General features: G+C 46.0%; 1 protein-coding gene and 1 pseudogene across 11 annotated transcripts in view; one reads left to right on the top strand and one right to left on the bottom strand.

Moving 5' to 3' along the window:
• ODF2 (outer dense fiber of sperm tails 2) overlaps positions 1–14,160 on the bottom strand; it is a 29,745-nt gene that overhangs the window by 14,343 nt on the left and 1,242 nt on the right. Inside the window, exons 2-10 of one of the 11 annotated variants that reach the window (XM_036239022.1) lie at positions 13,911–14,144; positions 12,441–12,531; positions 11,405–11,558; positions 10,999–11,124; positions 7,030–7,200; positions 5,730–5,890; positions 4,915–5,044; positions 4,231–4,362; positions 192–263 (exon numbers count right to left, since the gene is read on the bottom strand). In XM_036239022.1, coding sequence (XP_036094915.1) covers positions 192–263; positions 4,231–4,362; positions 4,915–5,044; positions 5,730–5,890; positions 7,030–7,200; positions 10,999–11,124; positions 11,405–11,512 — 900 coding nt within the window. In that variant the 5' untranslated portion in view covers positions 11,513–11,558; positions 12,441–12,531; positions 13,911–14,144. Of the gene's footprint in view, positions 1–191; positions 264–4,230; positions 4,363–4,914; positions 5,045–5,729; positions 5,891–7,029; positions 7,201–10,998; positions 11,125–11,404; positions 11,574–12,440; positions 12,532–13,910; positions 14,145–14,160 lie in introns of those variants that run through there. The other 10 variants (XM_016126400.2, XM_036239024.1, XM_036239023.1 and 7 more) reach the window with 10 other exon arrangements.
• Positions 6,585–6,703, top strand: LOC118600638 (annotated as a pseudogene).

A 14,160-nucleotide genomic window follows, 5' to 3' on the forward strand; every position in this document is an offset into this window, starting at 1 on the left:
CACCATCCCTCGGATGGGTGTCCGGCTTGGGGGTTCAAGTGATCAACCAGACAAGCCCAGCGGAGCGGGTAGGACAGGGGACGTCAGCCCGTTTTATAAATCATGAGACTCAGACCCGAAGGCACGTCGGAGCGGGGCTCCGGCCCTCCTGTCCGCGTCCGGCCCCGCCGGCTGTGTCCCCCGCCACGTACCGCTTTCTCGGAGTCCGCCTCCGCCAGCCGTTTTAGCAGCGTTCCTTGTTGCTCCATCAGCCTTTCCGAATCCTGCGCGGGAAGGCAAAAGGGGAGCCGAGTCGCTAAGCAGTAAACCCGGACGGCTACATCCTATCGATTCTTTTCCTTTTCTAGAATTATATGTCTAATTATAGAATAAACTACATTCTCATTATAAAATATTTAGTGAACAGCAATAGAGCTAAAGTCCTCCTCTCACCTGCTTCCTACTTCTATGAGTTTGCTGAGTGTCCTGTCCATCCTTCCTCTATGTAATTATATATAGTAACACGTAGAGAAATATTATCTTTTGGGGGTGAGGGGTGGGAAGGGATTACCCATTTCCCATTTAGAAAAAAAAGGGCAACTTGCTGCCAGCATTAATTTAAGTTTACATAAATACACTCTTTGAGGCTGAAGAAAATCTGGTTTTCTATGTGAAAATAAAATATAAAAACTGTTTTTGGAGTTATTTCTAAACAGAATTTGTCTCTAATCCTAATGTGACAGAAATGTATACATAAATCATTCACCAAATGAATCTTCGGCTAACGACTGTTTGAGAATGATGTTAACAGCACGTGTAGGAATGCTACGTTTTCTAGGATTTGACACATTCAGCAATCAAAATTATTATATTTTGTGAATGGAAATACTGCTACTAAAAACAGAATGCTATAAATAGAATTATGTGACTTGTTTCCAAAGACTATCGAAATACTAGAGCGATGTGAAAGTAATAATAAAAGCAAGATATTCCGTGGCAAACTTGGGGGGTAAGGTTAAGACTGTAATCTGCCAGTTATCTCGGGGTCAACGCTGCAGTCGCAAGTGCCACTGGAGAGTATTCTCACAGTAAATAAGAAATGGTTTAATGTCTAATTTTACCAAAATATATTTATGTACTTTTATGCTACAACTTGATTTTTAATTTTTGTTTATTTACTTGTTTATTTTTTAGGCGAGACAACCCTTGGTTGATCTCACAGATTGCAAGGACCTTGTCAGCTTACGATCTCTTATTTTTTTATTTTTTACGCCTAAAGCACCTGGTCTTCCTAGGTGGTCTCCCATTCCAAGTACGAACCAGGCCTGATCCTGCTTAGCTTCCGAGATCAGATGGGATCACGCATGTTCAGTACAACTTGTTTTTTAAAAAACAGCTTTGAGATATAAATTCAGATACAAGTCATTCATATAAAATGTAAAATTCAGAGGGGAACATACAATGCAATATACATATGCCTTACTATTAAAATGTACACCTGAAACACTGGATTTTGTTCACCAATGTCACTAAAAAAAAAAAATTTAAATAAATTTGTAGTACTTGGATGGGAGACCACTTAGGAAGACCAGGTGCTGTAGGCATAAAAATAAAAAATAAGGGATTGTAAGCTGACAAGGTCCCTGCAATCTGTGAGGTCAAACAAGGGTTGCCTCACCAAATAAATAAATAAGTTTTAAAAATAAGTAAAATATACAATTCAGTGGTTTCTGATACATTACATTATTAATTTTTTTAAATTGTGATAAATATTTATAACAAACTTTGCCATTTTAACCATTTTTTAAAAAGTGTAAAATTCAGTGGCATATACTACAGTCGCAGAATTGTGCAGTCAGCACCGATACCTAGTTCTGAAACACTTTCCTCACCCCAGCGGAAAGCCGGTAGCTGCTACTCAGTCGGTCTCATCCCCGCTCTCCTCGGCCACCACTAATCTGTTTTCTGTCCCTAAGATTTCATTGCATTTTTAACCTCTCCCCATAACCCCTGGACAAAAGGGTTGGGCCCAAGTTTTGCAACTGCAAACTGCAGCAATGGACATTGCTGGGATGAACAGTATCTCTTTAGGGTTCATGCCAGGGGGAAGGATGACTGGGCTGGAAGGTGTGTGATTCATGGCAGCAGAAATGCCCTGAAACACACCTGCACCACTTCCCATGGCCTCAAGCAGGACGCGGCAGCACTGGGCAGAGGACAACCTCTGCTTGCTGCCAGTCTTTCCCAGCACGCTTCCTGCTGTTTTAATCTGCATTCCCTAATTACGTATGTTTCTTAGCCATTTGAACTTACTCTTCCCAGAACTGCCTGCTCACAGCCATGTCCGTTTTCCCATTGGACTGTGTCTTTGTGACTGCCTCTATTCTTCTTCCTGGGCACCTGAACAAAGTGTTCCTAGAAGGAGGCTCCCTTCCCCTTCCCTCTCAGTCCCCCAGGTCCCCTTCACAAGTCAAGAGAAAAGGGATCGTTGGTCCCAAAGTTTCCTGGAGACCCAGGAACGGAAAGAAGCCAGCACTGTGATTTTTCCAGCAACAAGAGGCAGAACATAGGATGAAGGCCTAGGCCAGGGACCCGGAGCCTGAAGCTGCTCTCACTGCCCATTATGCCATTCTCGCCAAGCCCCCAGGGGGTCACTACACAAACTAACACCTGACCTCACCAAATTCCCCGCTCTATGGAACCATGCACGATCACCGCACCACTTGACAGAAGAGGAGATCGAAGCTAGGAGAAGTGGGGTCAATCGCCTGAGGTCACACAGCCAGAAATGGCAGAGCTGAGTCCTAAACCAAATGACCCCAGAGCAGAGCAGTCCCTGCCATGACACTGACTGCCTTCCAGTAAGCACTGAGATAGGGGTGCAGCCTCAAGTGCCACAGGCGCAGGAGGTGACCTGGAAACCAGGATTCCAGGATGACAGATGCTAAGAAGTCAAAATGGAAAAAACTGGGTAGGAAGAGGTTTCTGAGGCCCCAGTCCCAGGACAAACAGCAGTGGCACCTCCCATTCATCGAGCACCTGTCAGGCTGCAAACCCCCCGTCCACGCATTAGCTCTAGTTTTCACACAACCCCACGTGGAAGCTGCCATTCATGTTTTATAGATGGAAAAACTGAGGCCAGAAAGGTAAAAATCACCCACCTGAGAATACTGAGCCAGAAATGAAACTGGTGTAACTATTTTAAGAGAATTTTGCCAAAACTAGTAACATTCATGGAATTATATTCTAGAAACTCTAAAGCCCACCAGGATAATATGTATGGAATGCTCAAAATAATACTGCTTGTAACAGCCAACAAATGAAACTAGGTCTCCAGCAACAGAAGAATGCATACACAAGTTGTGGTATTGTCATAAAATGGGATATAGCAGTGAAAATTAATCACCTTAGGCCTCAAGGATAAAAGTAGATGAGTCTCATAAAAATATTGAGTGAAAAAATCAAACTCAGAAGACTACACATGAAACAATACAATTTACGTTTGAAAGAAAACATGCTCAAAACACTAAAAGTTACTTTAGAGATACATACGTAGGTGATAAAACTATCAGATTCAAGATAAGTCCCCCAACCCGAGGGGAGGGAGATGAGGTCACCATCGAAGGAAATACAAGAACCATGTAAACCATGTAAACAAGATTTTCTTTGGAAAGCTAGACAATGAGTACACCACGTTATATTACTTATTTTACATAATAATCTTTCAAAATGAAAACAAGAAGTTGATAATGTTGGAGAAAAAAGACACTACACTAAGAAAAATGTCATCGATTGTCAGCACGGGTATTTTGAGACTCTTAGTTTCCCTCTGGTTTGAACCAGACAGGAAGACAGCTGTTCATACTGTCAGTCTCTTCAGAATCATTCATTAGCATAAAATACATTCCACAAACTCTTTCAAGAAAACAGTGATCCCAGCAATTCGACGACTGCCTGCCGGCCATTCGTCTTTCTTCCACTCTACCAAAGCTCAGAACTAGTCGTCTCCCCGTTTTGTTGCACAAGCCCTGGAAGGGGCTGACCTCTCCCTGACTCCTCATTGCCCTTCTCCTGACTTCCAAGGTTCTTCCTGTGCCACCAGGTCCTGCTTCCACAACTAAGACAGCATCCTCTACCAAGTGCCTGGCACATCAACACAATTCTCCTTTTACAGAGGAAGAGACTAAGGGTCAGAGAGGACGAGGAACGGCATGTGGTGTGGGAGGCGTGGAGCCGGGGCCGGCAGCTCACCTCTTTGCAGTGCTGTTCCCTCAGCAGGTCTCGGAGGGTGCGGTTGGTCTCCTCAAATGTGCTCAACTTCTGCAGGAGAAGTTCCTTCTGCCTCGTTAGGGTGTTGATGTCCGTGCAGGTCATTTGTTTCTCCTGGAAGACAGCAAGCAGTCTTACCAGGCACAGGCAAGAAGGGAGGGGCTGGCAGGGGCAGGCCACACGGGGGACCTAAGATGCGCTGGTGCCAGGAAGCCCAGGCAAGAAGAGCCATGGACAGGGCCAGCGGGGTGAGGGCAGGCTTCCTGGAGGTGGTGGGCCTGGAAGGATGGGCAGGAGCTGAATCTGCTGGAAGGGGCTGGGAGCTCAGTGTGGGCGAGTGCAGTTCAGGCAGGTTTCTTGGAGTTAGCGCAGGACGACGACACCAGGTGGCTGATACTTGCAGGAATCAAAACGCATGCCTTAACTCACTGTGATCCCAGGAGACCCATCATGAGGTCTCTTCAGAAGTCCTGGCCACCTGAGGTCATCCTTGAGTGTCAGGTCCCAGAAGTGAGAGTGGGGGATTGGGCCTAAGGAGTTAAATGTGCCCTCCCCCAGCCTGAAGATGTCACAAAGTCTGCTGATGACTGCGTAAGGTCCCCGCCCCTGTGGCTTCCCCATCTGTGGGCCCACTCCCAGCGCCAGGGTGGTCTGCCTGTCACCCACCGTCTTCAGCTTTCCGATGGTGTCCTTCAAGGCCATGACTTGCTTGGCAGCAGCAGCTCCATCCATTTCAGCCTCCACCAGCTTGGACATGAGGCACTCCTTCTCCTGCTGGAGGTGTTTCTTCTGAAGCCTGGGGCCAGAGAGAACATGGCTCTATGAGCCCTCAGGCCCCTGGCCACCTGGAGCTCTGTGGCTCGCCTCACAATGCCCCAGGAGGTGCACCTCCTGGGCAGGGACCGGTGGGGGAGGGGGAGGGCTGGCCTGCTGGCCCAATAGCCTTCTCGACAGCTACCGCCTGGGCACTGGAACAGGGCTTCCACACCCGGTGACGTCATGCCACCTGTAGCCTTGTCTCTCAGCCACTAGTATCACCTCTGCGCCTGGCCACTGACATGGCCGCCTAACCACCATGTGCAAATCCACTTTGGAGCCCACCCTTCCACTCTCCACACTGGAGCCAAGGCTGGTCACACCATTTCCTCCTTTGAAAATGTATCCATGGCTTCCAGCTGCCTTCGATGCAAAGTCTTCGAAGAGGCTGCTAAGAGCCGGCCCCAGACAAACTCCGTGGCACCCTCTGGCCACCCTCTTCCCTGACTCCAGCCTGCCTTCCACCTCGGCCACAAACGCCTCCCACTCTGGGGCTGTCACGAGGGACGTTCCCCAGCACCCGCCCAACTCCCACGGCACTGCAGTACTCAATTTCACTGTCCCTGTTCCCAGCAAGGCTTCCCCGCCCCCTGCGCCCCGTGCCCCGCCCCCGCCCTGAGAATCAGGTCACTGAGGAGGAGCCGAAGCCCGGCGGGCCGCCTTACATGGTGAAGTCCTTCTCCTCCTTGATGCGCTCGATGTTGTGCCTCAGCACGGTGTTCTCGTGCTCGGTCTCGGCCAGTTCGTGGGCCACCTCCTCCAGCTCCTCCTTCCGCTCCTCCAGGAACCTTTTGGCCATCTGGCGCTCACCCTTCTGCATCTTGACCTGGGCAGGGGCACACAGGCAGGGGCCACTGAAGGGCGGTGGTTCCTCTCTACCACGTCACTGGGCCCATGGCTTTTGACCAAACTAAGGGCACCTCTGAGAGAGGGCGACATAAACACCAGGTGCTCTGTGTACAATCTTAGTTAACTGTCACGAAGAATTCTGGGCAGATAACTATTCCTCTCATTTCCTCATTACTGATGAAACGCAGTACGAAGAGTCTGCGTGGCTTGCTGGTTGGGGACAGAGCCAGGATACAAACCGTGGTTCAGCTGGCACACCACAGGAGGAGAGAGAGCACAAAAAGCCCCCGTGCCACACGCCGTGGAGAGAGAAGGGACTGTTGCCAGGCAGCCAGCCCAAGATTCTCCGGGAGGGTCCACATGCTGAGTATGGGGTGGAGGATTAAAGACACAGGCCACATTAGTCGTCGAGCGCTGGATGTCGTGCCAGCTCCACCAACTTCCTAGTTGGGGACCAAGGTCTTCCAGGTTTCCAATCCCACCGCCATATCCCACCCAAAGGCACAGCCCAGCAGCTGAAGACAAACTTCCTTTACTTCTTTGGGGCTTTTTTAAAAAAAAACTTTTGTGTAAAATGGAAAGCAGAAGCCCTAGTGTCCCAGTCACTTCATCACCAAAATAGGGAAAATACCACCACTGGGTTCATTTACCGTTGTAAAAAATTAAAACAGGTCTACGGCCATGCCACCCTGAACAAGCCTGATCCTGTCAGATCTCGGAAGCTAATCAGGGTTGGGCCTGGTTAGTACTTGGATGGGAGACCACCTAGGAAGACCAGGTGCTATAGGCATAAAAAATTTTAAAAAATAAGGGATTGTAAGCTGACAAGGTCCTTGCAATCTATGAGGTCAACCGAGGGTTGCTTCGCCTAAAAAATAATTAATTCATTAATTAATTAAAATAGGCTATTGGTACAGAGCACCAGACAAAGTCAGGGCCAGGCCTGGGGCTAAGTGCTCAATAGTGAGGCATCCCAGGTTGCCCCAGATCCCAGACGCATCTGGAGTCCTGGGCTGCCTTCAGAGACAGCCGGAAGAAAGTGCCCCTGGGGAGCCCACCTGGGCAGTCCCACACGTCCTCAGGGAACCAGCTTTCCTAGCCCCTTACCCCCCTCACCTCAGATTTGAGACAACCAACAGCGTTCATTAGACTGTCAATCTTCTTATCATAACGGTTCATTTTACAGTGACCCGAATCATCATCTTCTGTAGAGAGGTCACTTAACCGCATCACTGAGACGAGCTTTTCTGAAGATGGTGGTGTGATCTCCAGGCAATGAGGTGGATTCTGACGTAGAGGAGGGAGAACACATGAACTCATAAGGCAAAACTGCAACCGGTTCCACCACACCTGGCTGTCCACTGGAGGCAGGAAGGAGCTAAAACTGCTGAAGGGCCAACCACAGGGACCCCAGGAGGAAGAACATGCCACAAGGAAAAGTTTCGAATAAAGGATATAACAAAAATAGCAAAAATAGTCATTCCGAAAGTTGACAAGTTTGGGGCAAGAGATGTTTTTATATACCTAGGGTAGAAGTGAAATGTGTCAAAAGTCTTTTAGATGAAAATGAATGCATGAGAGTGGATAGTTGCAAAGGTACACCAATCTTCTGTAGAAGGTATTTTTAAGGACAAGTGAGGAAATCTGAATATGGACCAGATTGCAAATGATATTAAGAAATAAAGTTTTTAGGAAAACCATTGTTAATTTGGTTATGTACAAAAATATTAGAAATGCATGTTGAATAATTTAGTAGGGTATGATGTCTAAAAAATATTTAAATATATAAGCATAAAAATTGTTTTTAAATGCATGTGCCCCCCAGAAAAGTTTATTCAAAGCTGTATAATGCTTTTTTGAAAGACTTCGGAAAGGAAGATATTTTAATCTGGAGGCCAGGATTTCCATGGGATTTTGATAACTTGAACTTGACTCATTCATTCTATAAATTTACTCTGGTGCATTAAATAGTTGCGATTTCTCATTATTTGTACAGTTCTTTGCTCCCCTTAAGCCACGGTGGTGACCCTCTATGACAATTTCCAGGGAAAGAAGATGGCCATCAGCAATGAAAAGAAGTGTTCGAGAATAACTATCATGTCCAACAAGCAGGACTCGTGGGGTATGACTCAAAAAATTCATGTGCTTTTGGTCCCAGCAATTCTATTTCTAGGGATTTATCAGGACTATCTAAGAATGTGAATGCTATTTAAAGTCAAGGGACAAGGATATAGTTAAATGAATGATAAAGTAATTAGTTGAATGCAAAATAATAAAAACATACACACAATGGAACACTGCCTTAAAAAATAACGCGTAATGGAAATATAGTCAAAATATGTCAATAAAAATGTTCTACAGTAAGTAAAGGATGATCCTATTGTTACAAAATGAAAAGAACGAGTCTGTTCGTGAGAAAAGATCAGGAAGGCTTGCACCTACCTACACGTGACATGGGTCTTCTCAGGGCGGTGGATTACAGGTTTTTTTACTTTCTTCCTTGTACTGATTTGTCTTTTCTAATTTTTTCAACAATGACTATGCATTTTTTTATAAGAAAAAGGTTATTTTTAATATTCAAAAGGATGACAGGAATAAATATAGAGACAGTACAATTATGAGTAAAAAAAAAAAAGAAAGAAAAAACTACATAGGAAAAAGTGATAGTAAAAGTGCCAACATATTAGTTTCGGGACCACGATTATCCTTGAGGAGCAGCAGTGACAAGGACAGGGCCAGAGGGGAGATTATGGGGAAGCTGGTGATGTTTCTTGAGCTGCGCGATAATTATGCAGATACTTTGTAAAAATTCATCAAGTAATACATTGCTAATGCGTCTTTCCTGCACTTTTCAACAGAAAGTTTTTGAAATTTGATAGCAGACAGATTAGAAAAATTATAGGTGATTATCTATTTTTCTGTATTTTCTTCCAACTTTCCATAATAAAAATAGGTCACTTTATTTAATAATAGGGTAGAGAAAAAATCTAGACTTTCTCCCAAAGCTAATCTTTATGTATCAGAAGGGGTTTCAGAAAAGCAAACAAAAATCCCCACGTGCACGCAGCAGCTTCTGCGGTCCACGTCCAGCTCCACCGCAAACTTCCTCCTGCTAGGGGCTTTTCTCTGTCCATGGCCGACAATAAAGTGGAAAAGGACTGGCCCAAGTAGCATAAAAAGACAGCTACTGTTTGAGAGATGACAAGTCACCTTTCTGGGTCCTTCCATTTCCAGGATTCTGCGGCCCTAGGACTGGAAGGGACATTGAACTTTCCAGAGGAGACCACAGCTCCTAGCAACCCATATCAACAGAAAGTCAACTCCATAGAGGCGTAACTTTCTTGTATACTTTGAAAACTGCCAAGTCTTTTTGCTGTTTTGAAAAGCATTTTAAATTATAAAATGTAGTATGCTTATTATAAAGAAATTCAAGCAGGCCATATAAAATAAATAAATAAATCAGTAAGCCTCCCACATTCCGGAGGTAATGACTGCTTACCACTTCTTGTATCCTCCCAGAAAACTTTATACATGTACAAACATATCCACACACACATGGAAACATGCTTTTTCTGCAAATTGGACAGAACTCTACATGCTGTGTGTCTGTGACTCATTATCACGTGTAAGTATCCACCTCAATCTCTATAATGGTGGCATGGATGGAACATAATTTAACCAACACCCTCCCGATAGACACTTAGGTTGCTGTCAATCTTTCTGTTACAGTGCTATAGCAAACGTCTTTATACACAGATCCCTGCACTCTATGACTGTTTAAGGATAACTTCCTAAGTGTAAAACTGTAGAATCACTGTTTACGTAGATGCTGCCAAGCTGCCTCCGAACAGTTGAATCGGTTTCACGATCCCCACAAAACCGTCTAAAATGATCTGTTGACACCCCGTATGTCTTACAAGATATTTGTAATCTTTTCAACTTTTTTTTCCAATTAAAATAGCCTGTTGTTTTTGTTTTTAAAATATAGTTGTTTTTCATTTACATTCCACTGGTTATTAGTAAGATCCCTAAATTGTTAAAAAATGTTAAGTAAAAAAAGTTAAGAGATCATTTGAATTCCAATCTTTCTTATACTATATAAGAATACTTCTTATATAGTCCCCAGAATACCCCATACTCCCTTTGCCTCTTAGGGACAAATTGGTAAATCAGGGAGTCAAAACCATGAAATGTGACTGTAAACTTCAGAGTAATTACTCTTAGTTTTTTATTTCTAATTTTAAAAGTAATAAGCTATCAGAAAGACACAATTTTTCACACTAGATCAGGCATTAGCATCTTAAAGTAGCCTCAAGTCCTTTACTTGTCCTGTAAATGAGATCTCTGTCTAAAACATGTCTCATCATTAAGTTTTTTCATTGCGAGTGACTAGAATGTAACCAGCGGGAGGGCACGCCTGCCGGTTTGCAGCTGTAACCCCAGTGCCAGCAGCGTCTGGCACAAATCTCAATAAACCGATGCTGCGTGAACTAAGTGGATGGATGGACAAGCAAAACGTGCTGAGGCGTGGCCAAAAAAAAGATGACACCTCTCTTGGCATCTTGACAACTAATGCTGAAGGCAGTTATGGCCCAGGAGATGGTTCCAAAAGTGGCTTTGATGACACCTGTGGAATATGTGCGTGGTCTCTCATGGCGACCACCTCAAAGTGGCAATGCTTTCTTGGATAGGTACATTCTGGTGTGTAGATGTGTATTTTTTTGTTACGCTTCAGACACTGTCACAGTTATGTGGAAAAAGACATGGGGATCCTCACATACAAACTAGAGGCCAAGAGTGCAGCCTCTAGAATAAGACGCTCCGAGTCCTGATTCCAGTCCTGCTGCTTTCCCTGAGACTGCGCCTCCCCGGGCTTCGGTTTCCTCATCTGTGCACAGGGACAGCAGGACCTGCCACCTCACTGTGTTGGGAGGACTGCAGAAGACTCACATACTTTCGGGGTTTAGTAAACGGGGCCTGCTGGGGTGTCTCTAAGGGCTACGGCTGATTCTGAACCATACCGGTTTGAGGCCTGCTAGACCCTGACCAGTCCGAGAAGAAAAGCCTGAACGAGAATGAGCCTACCTCCCACTTGCATCCCACATGCCGGGCAGATGACTTTCCAGGGGGCATCCAAGGTACCTTGGTTTTCACCCGGACACTCCGCCGCACATTCACGGTGTCCCCTTTCATTCCGCGCTTATGAGATTTCTGTGGAAAGGGACAAACCCAGGGTCACTTCCCCCACATGGCTGGCTCTGGCGTCATTCTGGTGGCATCCATCTCCAACTCTGAAGGGAGCCTCTTCTGACTAAGGCTACTGCTGCCATTTCTGGATGACAGTCCTGCCTACCTTCTAATCAGGCAACTGACCTCCGAAAGCGAGTGTGTCTGTCTCTCAAACCTTTGGAGTGAGCAGCACGAGGAGGCCGAGCTGGGAGGTGGCGCCCGGCTCCAGAGCCTTCACCTCGCCCCACTGGCATGCTCCTACCTGGCTGGTGGTCGCTGATGGTTTCGGGAGTTTTTTTATGTGGACGTGGACAGGGGTGTTCTCATCCACATGAACATGTAAGGGGGGAGTTGAAGAGCGGTCCTTCATGGTTCGCTTCTGGCAGGCCGGGGAGGGCAACACAAAAAAGGCTGATCTGTGGATGAGTAAACTGGGCATAAAAAACAGAGCTCAAAGCCTCTGGGAGTCACTGAAAGCCTAGCCACCAAGCGAGCAGGACGGCTACTAACTATGGCATGCAGGCAGGAATCAAGGAGGGCGTGCCATTCAGCAGGCTCCTGCAGAGATCCCAACTGAAGAGCACCAGAGAGACTCTGGTCCAACGAGAGGGGTCTGCCAGAGCCCAAACGCAGGCCCCAGGGTCCTCAGGGCTGGATCTCCATCCCAGCCTGCTGGAACGCAGAGCTCCTCCTTAGACTTAGTGTAGCACAGCTGGGAAGCAGATGAATCCTTCCATGCCACAATCGGAACTGGGCATGCGTCTTAGCACGGGAAGCACAAGAAGCACACGAAGCACACAAAATGAATAGGGTGCAAAAGAAATCAGGCGCCGGGTGGGTAAGAGACAAGGAAAACAGAGAGCTGGAGGAAATGCCGAAACGAGGTTGTTCAGATTCTAAAGAAAATATAAACAAGGCAAAATCCCAGCTACATACCCTCACCAACCATCGGTACCTGTCCTCTCCCCAATCTTTTTTCTTTTCTTCTTCATTATAATTATTATTACTTAGAACATATTATTAAATATGTTCTGAAGACTTTTGGAATTTGTCCGGAAGGATTAAGACAACCTCCTCACACCCGGCAGCCTCACCATAAGCAAAAACAAACAAACAAACAAACAAACAAAACCCACAAAAAACAAAAAACACAAACAGCTGGATCTGCATGAAGGCACCTAGCAGAATGCCCAGCCACCATGGTGCCAGCAAGGTAACGCAGCTCCTGGGAAAAATGTGCAGAAGCGTTTTTGGCAGGGCTGCAGACCGGAGGGCTGCTCTGTGTGCACGTCACCTACCGTCACAGTCACACTGGGTGCGCCACAAGGTGTCCTCAAGACTTTTTTCTGCGTGAGACTTGTTACTCCGTTCTTCCCACACGATGGAAACCTGCACCCAGGCACAAGAACCAGATTACAAGCAGAAAAGCAGGATTCTTCTATTCCTTGGATCTCCCAAATTGTACGCTACATGTGGTGAGTAACAAGTTGATGACTAGAACCAGTCTGGAATCACTTGGCTCCTTACACGAGCCACCAAACAACCATGGTGTGCCCTGCATTGGGATGGAAACAGGGGTGATGGGCATTCACAGGGCTGGCCTTTTAAGCTGCCATCGCATCACACGTATTGTGACCTTTTGCTGAAAAGCCCAGCTGTCATCTTGCCAGGTGACAACAAGCAGGCAGCGCATGAGCAACAGCCAAGGTATTAGTGTGGCTAACGGTGAAAGCGCCCAGGATGTGACTGGAGCAGAAGGTGGCCCTGGAGAAATATGCTCAGTGAATGACTGACATAAAAAGACAAGCTCAGGAATAAAGTTCCTGTGACTTGAATGCAAAAAATTAACTATCAATAAATATTCAACTATCGGGATGAAAATAACTATTTCCTAAAATATTCCACTTGCTGATTCCACTTGATAACCTTGTATCTTTAAGCTCCTAAGATACGAGGTTATTTTTGTTGTTTTGTTTTTTTATACCATGTGAAATTCATCTTGCTTATAAACAGCCCCATCATCAGATTTGCAAATATAGGTTTAACCTCCAAAATTTGGCAGCAGTACATCTGAGAATTCCAGGATGGGAAGGGACTTGAAAAGTTTATTTGATCTATCCCACTGCCTCCTGATAACCTGAAAATATGACTTTGCCCACCCCACAAAAACTTGTAGAAAATAATGTAACATAAAAATGCAATATAAGAATTCTTGAGCCTTTTAACATAATTTTGCTACACGTATATCACATCTTGATTAAAAAAAAAAAATTGAGCCCTACTCATCATTTAGGCAAGAAATGCCATATCTGGTTAGACAGTTTTTTCTTCCTCCTTAGGACATTTCTGTTCACTTCGAGCCAGTAGACACCCATAATGTCTCCCTCAGTGGTTGCCCATTAACCCATTTGGAGTCCATCAACACCTTGCTAACTGCTGTATCCACCTCCTACATCACCATTATTTTACACTTGGTCTCTTTTCAAAAAGGGTCTGAGCCTAGTAATCCACTGAAACAACAATGGTGACCCCATTTGCTGCTAGGAACCTCCTGAGGAGAGAGGGAGAGAGAAGGGTGCACAGCTGGGATTGTGTGTCTGCATTTTTTTCCTCCTTCCCTTTAAAAGTGATTTCCAAATATTTTGGTCCAGACTTTCAGTACACTGAACAGGGAAGCTGGGGAAAAAAGCCTCTGGCGAGCCTGGCCTGGGAGCCCCAGATTACTTTTCCCTGCCCTCTGGAGGAGGCGCCCCCCACATTGGCAGTACCTGGGGGAGCCGCCTGAGGATGAGGCAGACATGACTAAGCATCAAAGCCGCAAAGGTGGGCAAATGGGTCAGCAGACTCTGCTCAGGGGGACCCAGAGGGGCTTGTCAATGAGAATCTCAGGGGCCCAGCATCAAACGTCCTCTCTGAGGGGGAGGAGGGTGGAAGCTTTGGGGGTGGCAGATGAAAACTTGGGAGGCGCTCCTCTCTACTGTCCAAGTCGCACAGCAACTGTCCTGCCAAAGTGGGGGG

The sequence above is a fragment of the Rousettus aegyptiacus genome, unplaced genomic scaffold, assembly GCF_014176215.1.
Source record: "Rousettus aegyptiacus isolate mRouAeg1 unplaced genomic scaffold, mRouAeg1.p scaffold_m13_p_3, whole genome shotgun sequence".
NCBI classification, from domain to species: domain Eukaryota; kingdom Metazoa; phylum Chordata; class Mammalia; order Chiroptera; family Pteropodidae; genus Rousettus; species Rousettus aegyptiacus.